Raw genomic sequence first — 14,034 nt, forward strand, 5'->3', positions numbered from 1 at the left:
CAGTCCTACAGTGTACTTCATTATTTTTCTGACCCTCAAAATCCATGCACACCTGTAGCATACCACCTCTGCAATTTTATTAATGGCACTTTTGTACTCAAACACGTCAATGCAATGTTAATTAATCTAAAATTAATTAATCTAAAAATTAAATTAAGTTATTCTAAAATGAAATGGTTTTTAGTTAAATCCCTATAGGTTAAAATTGTTTTAGAATAAAACATGGATTAGCATATCAGAAAATTCAGTAGGAAGACAGGAAAATTCTCCAACTAACCTAAATAATAAAGTTTTGATATAAAAATTAGATAATTTATTGGACGCTTTAAAATTAAAGAGAGAATTCACTAATATGTTTTTAAAAGTCATCAAGTATACTAAATGAGTTGAGCAAGTAAGCAAAAAATTCCTTTTCACTGTGTTCCCATATTCCAATAACTTTGTTCAGTGATAAAATGGTTGATTCTATTTTCTTAAAGGACAGACAACATAGAAAGTTGCCTTCTTGCCAATGGCTCAGCACCAGAAGAACAGAGAATACTTTCAACCAAGGGGAACCTCTCAATAAATGTATTTAAAGTTAATACATTTTTGGGTTTGACTGAGTATGATCTATACTTTAATTATACAAGAAAATAACCTTAAACAGGATCATTAAAATTTAAGCTATTAACTGGTGATTGGATAAACGGCAAAATAGCAAATGTGTTTATGCCTGTAGTCACATAATCTGTATTTCTCTCTCTCTCTCTCTCTCTCTCTCTCTCTCTCTCTCTCTCTCTCTCTCTCTCTCTCTCTCCACACGTGTGCACACACACACACATATATATGTATATATATATATGTATATATATGTATACACACACACACTTAACTAATTTCTGTGATAATGCTTACTTTCATCCTTGCCACACTTCTGCAATAGGAAAACCCACTTATAGCTATCAAATGGTTATAAATTTGGGGTGGAAATGTCACAACAGCCATTTTAAGATATTTAGCATTTGTACCACTAGAAATTGGGAGTAATTTCTTCATCCTTTTTTTTCTGTACATCATACATACAAAATATTCAGATCTTCAGAGTCCTACCATACGAAGGGCAGACCCAGTTGGCATTGTGTTTCTGATTGCCATCATTTTATTTCAGTTGCAGGGTGGTATGGGCATGTCACTTTAAGTTGAGAGAAAAACACAAGTCAGTCCCAAAGGTCATTCCAAATGGCCAGGCTTTGCTAGCAAATATGAAGCCAATGCTTCTTTTGTTTGCATTTTAACATGTGTGGGGCACATTACTGTTCAAAATAATGTTCTGGGTACAATGGGAAACACAGAGAAAATCACTTAGGATGCAATTCCACAGTATATAAAATGCTGTCGATAAAATACTGCTATGCACATTCTGCTTCTCAAAAAATTTTAAATACTGGTTGTGTAACTAGAAACTGGGTCTATATGAATTAACACCCTTTCAAGTGATTTTACATCTCCCTGTTTGACATTTACTTGTTATTCCTGGTGGCTATGTTTTTGGTCTATGCTAGTATTAAACATCATTTTCCCATGAGTGTAGGGGGAAAAGGGTCCACATGAACCTAATAAATTACTTCAACTCATGTAGAGAAAGAAGATATATTTATTTAAATAGTTCATCATAGTTGACTTTAAATTTGAAAATAAGAAGAAAAAAGAATTGGGTTTTATTCCCTTAAAAATAAACTTTAAGCTCTATCTGATTCCTTAAATATCTAAATAAAATTTTATCTTTTTGTTACTATATGTAGAAGAAATTAGGTTTGCATGCCTCTTTTTCTAATTTTACTATTTAAATGCAATACCAATGGCTTTAAAACAAAGTGCTTATTTCATGATGTATACATATGCAAGGAATATATGTAAAAACATAATATTTTTAACAATTTTTATTTTCACTTGTAAATATTGTCAACATCAATGAGAAACTCGAGGGTACTTATATCAAGCATTTAAAAATATTTTAACAAGTAGTCATGCTTAGATACATTTCAAAGAGCCCCGAAATTAAACACTGTTAACAATGAGCAAACCACCACTACAAATATGTAAATAGCCATAAAAATATAGTGAAGCATGTTATGCCTTAAGGGATGCTCCATACCTCATTTATCCCTTAAATGAATGTTCATCTTATTGACATCTACTAATATTTAATGTTGTCAACATAAATGAGTGGAGTATCTAAAAGTTAATATACACATAGTCAAAATTTTATATTTGGCTCTTCATATTTTTAAAAAAGTCAATATTTTAGTGTCCCTCAAATCCTGTGTATTTTTAAGAGGTTTGTGAGAAAGATGGAAGAGTTGTATTTAGCTGGGGAACACACGTTGTAATACATTTGAAGCTTCACCCAGACACCGCTACACCACGTGGAGCAATTACTGAAATAAAAACGTGTGTCAAACGCTCACATGACAGCTTCCTCTTCAAACTCAACATGCCTTTCCTCATGAAACCTTTCATTGTGATAGCTGCTGTGAACCTTGAGAATGTCTTCCTTTCTAAGATTTATTTATTTTTATTGTATGTAATCGCCTGCATGTATGTATGTGCACCCATGTCCATGCACTCTCAGCCACACCAGAAGAGAGCTTCAGTTTCCCTGCATTACAGATTGTTGTAAACTGGGAACTGAACCTGGGTTCTCTGTAAGAACATAAGATGCCCTTGTATGCTGAGCCACCTCTCCAGACCCACAGTGAAAATGTGTGCTCTTTATATCCAAACTGAAGCCTCTGCTCACAGATGTAGCACTGGCAACTGTGATGAGCTTTCCCTACAGTGAGACTCTCTAGAATCTTTCTTCTCCTCTCTGAAGGGATTTTGAGATGTCCTCACTCAAGTTCATTACAGATGCCATTCACAAAGGCCATTTGTAAGATGAATTTTGAGGCTTCCCACATTTCTAAAAGAGAGAACACAGTGATTGTAACACAGTTGTAAAACTCACCTCAGAAATCAGTAGGTATATTCCCAAACATACCTGCTATATGAAATGTCAATAGAATATATTTAAGTCTATCTTCAAGACAACCTGCAGTTAGTTTGCCAGATGATTCTTTAAGCACTGTTAAATCAAGCACTTTAACTTAATGCTTTTTTGAACTTGTGACACTCTTTTGTAGCACATAATGAAAAAACAGAACATTTCCCACTTGATTTCTTTGTTGTTACATTGTAACATTTAGCATTAACCTCTTTATACCTCGTAAATCCTACAAAGCAGAAACTAACTTTGATTTTTGTACACACCTTGCATTGCAAACAAAAATAAACAAAATGGCTTTAGTATTTTCTATCGAAGTTTGAAAATCTTCATATTAAACGTGGCTTGAGTTCTGTTTAACCCTTGAGCAGGAAATCAACTGGATTACAGATAAAACTGGTCATTTAGAAACTGTAATCGTCAAGTAGATTGATTGAATTGTTTTACATTTCAAACATAAGACATAACAGCACTGTTTATTCTGTAAATCCATAAAGATGTACAATTACAAATTAACAGTTCACAAGGGAAATTATTTAAAAAGGAATTAATACACATATTATTTTCTTCTTGAGAGTTACATATCCTGGAAATAAATCAGAGAAAATCATGGCTTTGTTTCAAACATTCTATATCCCAATCAGGGCAAGTAAAAACAAGAATTAAAATCAAATGAATGACTAATCTAGGCAAAGAATACTTTAATATTAGGCATTAAGTTCATTATAAGCAATAGTTATATTTAAATAAAATATGTATTAAAATTATTTCATATTCAAAATATGTCTCACAGAAGTATTAACTCCCAATATTAATAGTATACAAGCAAAATAAAGAAAAGTAAAGTAAAAATATATGTTACGATTTCAATGTGTTATACCTGACAATCAATTTCATGTCCACTTAGATAAGTTAACCTGAATACTTCTGCCTTATTCATGTATGAATGCCCTAGTCTCATAACAGTACCATTCAGATTTTTACCAATGGACTCCTTCATTTTAAATTTAAACTTCATTGTTACTGGAATACAACTGAGTATATTAGACTAAACCAGGCTTTTATTTATCTATGAGTAGGATTTATAAGTAAAGATAGCCAACCCAGTAAACCAGATTGAACAAGGCAAAAGCTGTTGGGAAAAAGATTCTCGAGTAGGAATCAATTTTGGCTATGCGTATGTGTATCCGTCCTTCCCTCCAGGACCCTGTCCTGCAGTCTTCAAAGCAGCAGAAAAAGCTAGCACAATCTTTGCCCTCCAAACACTGGTAGCCATAATCATCTTCCCCTTGAGGCAGAGAAATACTGTTCATGGGTATCAGCGTAGATCCAGCATGGAGACCTGGTGATACCTGAGAAAATGATAAATGAGACTGTGAGACCAAAAAACAGAATCAAGGAAGCTAAATATACCCCTGCCAGAGATGAAGGAAGCAATTGATAATGAATTTAAAAAACAAACAAACAAATAAAAAACTTGCTGGGCGGTGGTGGCACACGCCTTTAATCCTAGCACTTGGGAGGAAGAGGCAGGCAGATCTCTGTGAGTTCAAGGCCAGCCTGGTCTAAAAAACAACAACAACAAAAAAACCTTCCAAATATTGATTACGTTGAATTGTAATATATTTTTTAGACTTTAATTTACTACTATAGTTAACTTTTTTCCTATTCCAAAACACATATAGAAAAAATACACTTAGAAATAAAACTTCACTATATTAACTTTGTAGAAAGTTAATCTACAAAAAATATTGTCGTTGGGTGGTGGTGGTACATGCCTTTAATCCCAGCACTCGGGAGGCAGAGACAGGCAGATCTCTGAGTTCGAGGCCAGCCTGGTCTAGAGAGCAAGATCTAGGACAGGCACCAAAATTACACAGAGAAATTCTGTCTCGAAAAACTAAAAAAACAAAAAACAAAGACAAAAACAAAAATGTCAACCATCAATCTAAGTATAAAATGACAATAAACTTAATGTTTCTATGGTATTGAACACTCATAATTATAATGCCACAAATATTTTTTGATGTTGAATGTTATATATTTTAGTTATCTTAGTTATAATGAGAATAAATAACAAGGAGAGATGTTCTGATAATGAGAATAGTTTGAAAAGCCAGAAAGGACAGAAAAAAGATAGTAAAATAGGAGTGCAAAGAGCCACATTACAAGGATTTTAAAAACTCAGCTTTCTGGGCAATAGATGTGCAAAACTAGGCTCATTTGAACAATACAGCAATCTTCCCTGCGAATATCATATCATGGCCTACGTAAATTTTATAACATAATATAGAAAAATCAAACTCTATTTGATGATACTGATAACTACTATTTTACCAGGATTATTTGAGATAAATATCAAATTAACATTTCATAATAGGTTCTGAGTAAGAATTTTATTGCATAAGATCTCTTTGTATGTATGTGTGTGTATTTATATGCACGTGTGAAAGAATGAACATGCATGTGTTGCAGGACAGACGTAAAGTTCTTCAGGCCTGAGATTGAACCCAGGTTGTCAGTCCTTGTAGCAATGTATCTTTACCTGCTGAGAAACCGTACTGACTCAGGATCTGACTATTCATCAGTGATAAAAAATAATATTTGAAAATACTGTAGCTCAGGCAAGAGTCAAATGCTGTGTAACATAAATCCAGCACTTTAGAGTCAGACGCAATTGGGAGAGACGTCTCCCAGGAAACAGTGCTTGTGTGAACTTGAACAGAAAATGTGTTTGCTCCTCTGCCTCTGAGATGCCTGCTACACCAAGGTGACAATTGCAGTACTACAGGCCAGCGTGATGGATGGGGCATGTACAGCAAGCATTTGGAGACACGTGAACAGCACTTACTGCTGGTCCTTTTCTGTGGTCATCGCTTTCTGAAAATTCCATGTCACAGCGGACTATAAAATTCACGGTAAAGCACACATACACACACGGCTAACAAGAGGGGTTACCAGAAAAAAAAGAGGAATCCTTTAAAATGACACGAGGTCTGCAGCTTTATTCATCCTTTGTCCTTCAGGACTTCTGAATGTCTTGGTTTAACTAAGCCATCGGATGGAAATCTCACTAAAATCACTGTTACATTGTCATCTAAGCAGTGAATTAGAAAGACAAGACTATAAAAAATCATTTTACTGAGCTTCATTCTTTCTAATGTAGTTATTCATTTTTCTTTATGTTATGTTTTAAAAAGCTGTATCTCACAGACATGAAATATTTTATGGGAAATATTGAACAATGAAAAAGATATCGAGTTATTAAAATTTGAACTTTCATTCAAAGCTACTGCACTTCTAAATAGTGAGAAAATACAAATAAATATGAAAAGTCGAGAACATGTAGGTTGAGAAACAGATCGGTGGACAGAGCATTCACTCTTCAAGTCTGAGCAGGAAAGCATAGATTTTCAGGATGCAAACAAGATGCCAGTCAGGTGTGGTGGCTTCTGGTGAACACAGAGCTTGGGAGGCAAGAGACACAGGGCCCCAGGGCAAGCTGGCTATCCCTGCTAGTATACTAGGTGAGTCCTAGATGAGGGGAAGACCTTATCTTAATAAAGTGGAGGGCCCCAGCTTTTTATCTTCTGTTCTGGAGCACATGTGAAAGTTAGGTTACTAGAAATGATCCATGGAAGGGGATTCAGTCAAGGGAGATGGGGAGGGAGAATTATGGGGAAATGAAAGAAGAGAGGAGGAGGGGCAGAATAATTCAAGCTGGTGGGAAGATGATAAGGATTAAGCAACAAGGGGTGAGGGAAGGCTTAACAAAATGAATTTTGTATAAGAAAGCTAGATGGAAATGTGATTTTGCCACAAAAGTAAAATTCATGAAAAGATGATAGAACACATATGATAGGTAATCCAGCATCTGGACAATATTGGGGACTGGGGATTTAAGTAGGCATGAGGGCAGGAGTTGGGAACACGGACAGGAAAAGAGAAGGAATGGGATAAAGAAAAGGTAAGATATATGAAGAATCCTTAAAAAAAAATCCTTCCAGTTTGTAAACTAATTAAAAATATACTTAGAAGGAAAAGATAACAAAAAGAAAACCTGGACTGTGTGGTACCTAGGAAATCAAAATATGTAATTAGTGTGCCTCTTCACCCTCATCAGTGAAGCTTTCTTTTGCAAAGACTTAACAAAAGTTCAAAGGGCAGAAAATAAGAGCTATAGAAGTGGAATCTCACACCCACCTTCAAGGCTCAGGAATCTTTGTGGAAAAGGAGGAGAAAAGGTTATAAAACCAGAGGCAATGGACATCTGCTATGAAATGATGTCACCAAATGTGACAGGGCTGTTGCACACAGGAATTCACAGAACCTATGAATGAGTGCAGAACACCTGTACAAGATGAAGCCTGCTAATCCCAGGGTAAAGTGGAGAGGGCCTCATGAGGGCCCATTCATATCTTCAGGCGTGCGGTCCAGTAAATGGCCATACACCTCTGCACATATCAGTAGCACCAGTACTTACTAGCGGACTCAATGAGTATGAAAAAAGAACACACAGAGTTAGGAGAGAAAATGGTCGGGAAGCGTAGCATTGAATGAGATGAGGCATTGGGGACTGACCTGATCAAAATGGACAACAAACTGGTCTTTATTTATTTTTTTTTACATTATAAAACATGATAAAATTTAGAGGTAAGAAGGAGCAGAAGTGGCATTGGAATTGTTCATAAACATGAATTTAAACTTTAACCAATAGGGGAAATGCTATATATTTTCATATATATGGATGTGCTATATATTTTCATATATATACACAAACACACACATATACACACACATATATATATATATATATATATATATATAAGTATATATATGAAAAGAAGATGGTAAAAAAGCCATCTTTCATATAAAATAAGTTTTTCCTTTTCTATCATTGATGTTTTGAAATTTTCTACACTCATATTAGAAATAAGTGAAAATATCCTTAAGAAGAAAACCACAAAAAATAGATATAATTTTAATTCTGAAATCTGTAACCAAGAGTGCTAAGCAGAGTGAGCCTTCACTCCTCACATACACTCTATTGTTCTGTTTTTGCCCCAACTATATTCAAATACTATGAATATAAATTTAGATTTTTAATGAGAGTCTTATTTAATCATCAATCTATCTATTTAGTTTGAGAAGAGTAACATGAAAGGATGCTACTTTGACAACAAAACAGAAAACTCGCTGTGAGTGGCCTAGTCGCACGCAAAAGCAAATCACCTGTTTTTGCAACTGACATTTACTGATTACTGTCTCATAAAGCATCCCACCATCCACTGACATTTTTATAATTATTTAAGCAGCCCTTTTTGTTGCATTTTACATATCACCAATATCATAAAACACCTCCCGGGAGCTTTGTCAAATACCATTTCAGAAAAAGAAAATCTTTTATGATTTGTGAAATTGCAAATTGACACAGGTGTTTGTTATTCCATTACATCCTCTGAAGGATAGATGAATGTTTATTCTTGCAGACATGTACTGGCTGGGAAAGATATTAGCCTTTTATGGAAAGGAGACTGAGAATTGGAGGCTTAGGAGGCCCTTCCAACACATTATCCTCCCTTGAGGTTCCAGTTCTTATTTTCACTAGTACATTGTTTCTGAAGCTATTACAGTAGTCTCTGAGTTGAGGCCCCACCTCCTCCACAATTTAAGATTACACACTGTGTACTTATCTCTAGTTATCTTTACAGTACATAGATGCCGCTATACCATTCTGTTAAGAAATTTCTGTGACTCACTAGAGTGGAAAGGACAAGGGCTATAGTTTTAACATGATGCACACGCTGTCCACAAACTCTGGTCTATACTCAACATGGGTAATTTTGTCCCTAAATCTCTTGTGTTGAAAGCCAGTGATTTCCAAGGGAACTTCAAAAATATGCTGTATTGATTATGGCCAGTATATAAGCCACATGTGGCTATCAGACCTGGCACACATGGTACAATAATGCTATGGAGATATTATGTATTGAATCTTGTTCAGCTTATATCAGTTTGAATCCACCTAAGCAGTTTTGAACAGCTACTGCATTAGATACAATATGGATGGACATAAGCTAGTCTTCCCCAATTCCAATCTACAAGCCTCAACTCAGTTCCTGCGGTTTTCTCAGTTTTAAACATTCTCCCAAATTTATTCTTCTGAAAATGTCAACTTATTCTCCAAACTACTGCTTGAACAGTGAAATACTGTTTCTGAAATTCCTCTCTACCAAACTTCCTTTAGATTTAGTTTAAATGCTTTACAAATGGATTCTTTTCACTTGAAATGAAAGGAAAACTTTCTGAGTGCCCTGTGACCCACATTCGCATAACCGTCTTTTCAATACTATTTGTCGATGAATCTGTACCTCACAGACCATGTGTCACAGTGTCTTCTGTACTCCATGGATGTTAGGTATAGCTAGAATAGGCCCGGATTTGTGGTGGTTGTCTGTTTCAGGAAGAGCAGCTCTCATGCTCTTTTAAAAATAACCTTTCACCCTGAATAGGCTTGATCTGTTTGGGAGGCATCTAGGCAGTGGTACCAGGTCCTGTGCTCATTGCATGAGTTGGCTGTTTGAAACCTGGGGCTTATGCAGGGATGCTTGGCTCAGCCTGGGAGGAGGGGACTGGACCTGCCTGGACTGAGTCTACCAGGTTGATCTCAGTCCTTGGGGGAGGCTTTGCTCTAGAGGAGGTGGGAATGGGGGGTGGGCTGGGGGGAAAGGGAGGGGGGCAGGAGCAGGGAGAACAAGGGAATCCATGGCTGATATGTAGAACTGAAAGATATTGTAAAATAAAATAAAAGGGAAAAAAGAAAATATTAAATGAAATAAATAAAAAAAAATAACCTTCACTTTACTGGTGTTTATTTTACTTAAACACCTTGCTTTTGGAAAACATTTTAGAAACTACAATTCTTATTGATAATTTTCTCATAGCCAATAGGATTACTTTCAATCTGAAAATTATTATTATTTTATGTGGATGTGTGCATGTGTTTACACATGGATACACATGAGTGCTTAAATGAATGTGCACGCATAATGTGTGTCCTAAATTGGCAAAATAGGAAGGGCGATAAATTTGGAGATATTGTAATAGCTCAAGGAACAATGTGCTATTGAAAATAGGAACTGAAGCAGAGTGAAGATAATGTGGATGAGTCTCCCAACCCTATAAATGACAGTCTCCATTTGGGAAAAGCTGATGTATGTCTGTAAAGGAGCTAGAGGTCAATCTTGAGCTAATGCATATGAGCTATCTACCTGTCTCTTTTTCAAACAGCATCTTCCACTGGAGTCTGAGGTAGGTAAATGTGCAAGGCTTCCTGAGACAGCAGTACTATGTCCAGTATTTACATGAATGCCAAGACTAGAACTCTGGACACCACACTGTCTATGAAGCTTGTCTACACCTAACTCTAAACACTCCTGGAAGGAGAGTACACATTCAATATCTTTTTGTCTCCCAGTTGCCTTTACATTGATGAAAATAAATACCTGTCATGTTACACTTAACAAATTTGAGAGCCTAAAATTAAGCAAGTATTGTCTTCAGTTTTATACATCAGTCTCAAAATGTAGGTATTTCATGGCTTGATGAGATTTCGGATAACCTATACATATTGAAGCTTCAACATAAAATGTTCATCATTGGTGATGTGATGGCAGGTTTACTGATACTATAGTTTTTACCTCTTCCACAATAGTCCTGATTTTACAGTCCAGCACTCTTAACCTAAGATTCTTCTTTCAATAACTGTACTAAATCATTTAATAGTGCCTATTATTAAGAGATAAAACCCCCATATTCCCTCATATTTAATGGGTTGTGCATTTCTTTAGATGTCACTGATAGGCAGAATAAAAACAATAATTAAAGAAAAAATAGAAATGAGAAAGAAAGAAAAGAAAGATTAAAGGGAGAAAAAAGAGAGAGGAAGGAAGACAGAAAGATAAAATCAACTACTTAATGTGAAAAGTAGAAGACATCTTAATTAAATTGCATAATGTTTTTCAATATATTGTACTCAGATGTCATCTCTTTATACAGAAATATACATTCATATGAATCAATACATGCACATAAATATATAGGTGTATTTTCATATATATATATATATATATATATATATATATATGTATATACACACACACACACACACATATATTCAGGGCAGTCTAGATTTCTCATCATAAACAATTGAGAGGGAAATTGGTGGATTACAGACTATTCGGACTTTTTAGCATATTAATGAAAGTACAATCTTTTATGGAAGGAGAGAGAGAGAAGGGAGAGCAGTAATTCTAAAGAAGACAATCATATAAGCATAAGATTCAGCAGGAGCTCAGTCTGGGCTGCACTGTTGGGTTGGGAGAAATGGAAAACACAGATCCCACAATGTGTTTTATGGAAAATGTGAAACAAAATGGATGGATGGACAGAGCTGTCTATTCTCAATTTCAGTGCATTAGATTAACAAGACCATGAGGCTGAAAACAAACCAGGCAGGAATACAAATTTGATTGCTGGTCCCAGTTTTTCAAAGTGTCATTTAATGCTGTAAGAGCTAATGAAATATGTATCTCAGCAAGTATGAAAGACAGAGAAAGGTTGTATTGAATGTCTATAAAAATATTTTACACACTCCAGTCAATTAATATGTCAAGTGTGAACTATTGCTATTTGCCACTTAATACGTCAATACTGTCATCTCATTGTTATTTCTTTTCCATTTTTAGTGTTTAATTTGCTGAGGTTGTTGCTAAAATTAACAGACTAAACATATGATTATTGTTCTTGCATAACTACAGTAAAATTATGTCTAGACTTTCATAGTTCTTAATATTGTAATTTTAAGTTTCCAATTTTATGCTTCAGCTCTCCTGAGTCGACATTACACTTGGAGCTGTGCTCTATATTTTATGACCTGGGGTTGTACTGGATAACTGTTCAAACACACACAAGGTATGTTTTGGTTAGTAATACAACTGTGTTATATATCTGTGTAAAGAAACTATAAACCTCACATGGCTTTATATATTACATGTGTGTTAATGTCAGTTATTTTTTTTATTCTGAGACTCTCTAACAAAAAATTTAAAAATTAAATAAAGACAATTACTACACACAGGTGTGGGCATTTAAATTTTAAAATTAGGGATAAATGATGAAATGGAAAATAGAGAGGAGGTTTGGTCTGAGTTATAAGAAAATAGAAAAAATGTTCAGTTTTCTTTCTTTAAAACTTATCAGCAAACAAGCAGCAAAAATGGCTCAGTGTGTGAAATCCTTGCCTTGGAGACATAACAATCTTAGTTTGATTCCCAGAAGGAGGAAACCCACAATGTTTTCCTCTGACCTCTTAATGCATCCTCTGGAATGTGTGAGACCACACCGCCACATAACCTGTATTCACAATGATAATGATATTTATTTTAAATCTAGCAGTGATCATTCAAGTGTAAATCATCATTCTTTTGTACTTTGTCCGTTTAGGCAGGATATCATGTCATCCACTTGATCTTTTCAATTGATGCAAAGTTGTGACCGGCACAGATTTGTGGGTTGAAGCAAGTCCTTATATTTTTACATCTCGCAATGTCCTCTTTGACATTGACCATCATAAGACCTGAATGCAGTTTACTAGGCTTTAACTCTTAAAATATGAGATGAAAAATAAAAGGAGAATTAAAAGTACATCCAATTTTCTAAAGTGAATAGCATAAAAAAGAAGAAAACAGGACCAAACATTGAGCCCCCAAACTTAAAGTAATTTGATCCCATGAACCTTATGGTGCACACATTATAGCAGGTTTTCAAGCTGCTTGTCCAGGATGGAGATCTTATGTGAGTTTTGGCATAATCTGTCCTGAAAGTATTTACTGGCATCAATAGCATACTGTCACGTTATCAATATTGGTAAAATGAAAGCCTACTTTTCTAAGTGCTTTGAACAGAGGAAGATGTTAAAATGAAGAGCAGAGAGCTGGAGCTCTGGGCTCCCAAAAGACCTGCGAGTGACATGGGTCACCCCAGGAAGGGAAAATAGATGAGATTTCCTGCGTAAACTGGGGGTGGGTGGTGCAATAGAGAGGAGGGAATGGAGGATGAGAACTTGAGGGAACTCGATGGTAGAGCTGGGGGAGGGATGGAGTGGGAGAGTAATGAAAGAGAAAGCTCCATAGAGGGAGCCATTATGGGGTTAGGGAGAAACATGGTGCTAGGGAAATTCCCAGGCATTCACGAGGATGACCCCAGTTAAGACTCCTAGCAGTAAGGGAGAGAGTACCTGAACTGGCCTTCTCTTGTAATCAAATTGATGAATACTCTAACTGTCATCATAAAACCTTCGTTCAGCAACTGATGGAGGCCTTACCCTTTTGGAGGAGTGGATGTAACAATTAAATAATTGACTGTAATTTAAATTTATAATAACAATTATAACAACCTGAATGCAATATCTAACATTCATTAGGGGTTCCAGGTAGAGCTGAGTATTTTACATGGTTTCATGTAAACCATGTTCAGTGATTTTCACAAGGATAGTTTTGTCAGTATTAGAATTATTAAAATCAATTTTAACGTTGAATTTGATGCTATCTGAATGTTAGTCACTGTGATTGGGAATGTGGAGTGAAGGAGTATAATTCTACAGAAACCAGAAAAAAAATGTAACAGCTAGTCTGCTCTTTCTGAGTTTTAACCTTAAAAGATTCATTACTCTCTAAAAGTAAGTTAATTGTGTATTCCACTCATTACTGGAAATTTACATGTACTTGTGAAATAGAAATTAAAGAGAAATCTTTGATGTATTAATATTTTGTTTGGTTGTACTGACGCAAGATCTTATTTTATTGCTCAGCACACATGACGGTCCCCCTACCTCTGCCTTCCAAGTTTTAGGATAACAAGTGTGAAAAACACAACCAGCTTCAAAAATATGTCTTAAATAAGTTTAAGTACTATTCCACTTATAGAAAATTATGTAGCATTAAAGAATC

General features: G+C 35.3%; 1 protein-coding gene across 1 annotated transcript in view; it reads right to left on the reverse strand.

Annotated features, from left to right (window-relative positions):
- Window positions 1-1,616: 1,616 nt before the first annotated feature.
- Gabrg1 (gamma-aminobutyric acid type A receptor subunit gamma1) overlaps window positions 1,617-14,034 on the reverse strand; it is a 74,700-nt gene continuing 62,282 nt past the window's right edge. Inside the window, exon 9 of the mRNA XM_006979670.4 lies at window positions 1,617-4,377. Coding sequence (XP_006979732.2) covers window positions 4,108-4,377 — 270 coding nt within the window. The 3' untranslated portion in view covers window positions 1,617-4,107. The remainder of the gene's footprint in view (window positions 4,378-14,034) is intronic.

This window comes from Peromyscus maniculatus, chromosome 10, assembly GCF_049852395.1.
Source record: "Peromyscus maniculatus bairdii isolate BWxNUB_F1_BW_parent chromosome 10, HU_Pman_BW_mat_3.1, whole genome shotgun sequence".
NCBI classification, from domain to species: domain Eukaryota; kingdom Metazoa; phylum Chordata; class Mammalia; order Rodentia; family Cricetidae; genus Peromyscus; species Peromyscus maniculatus.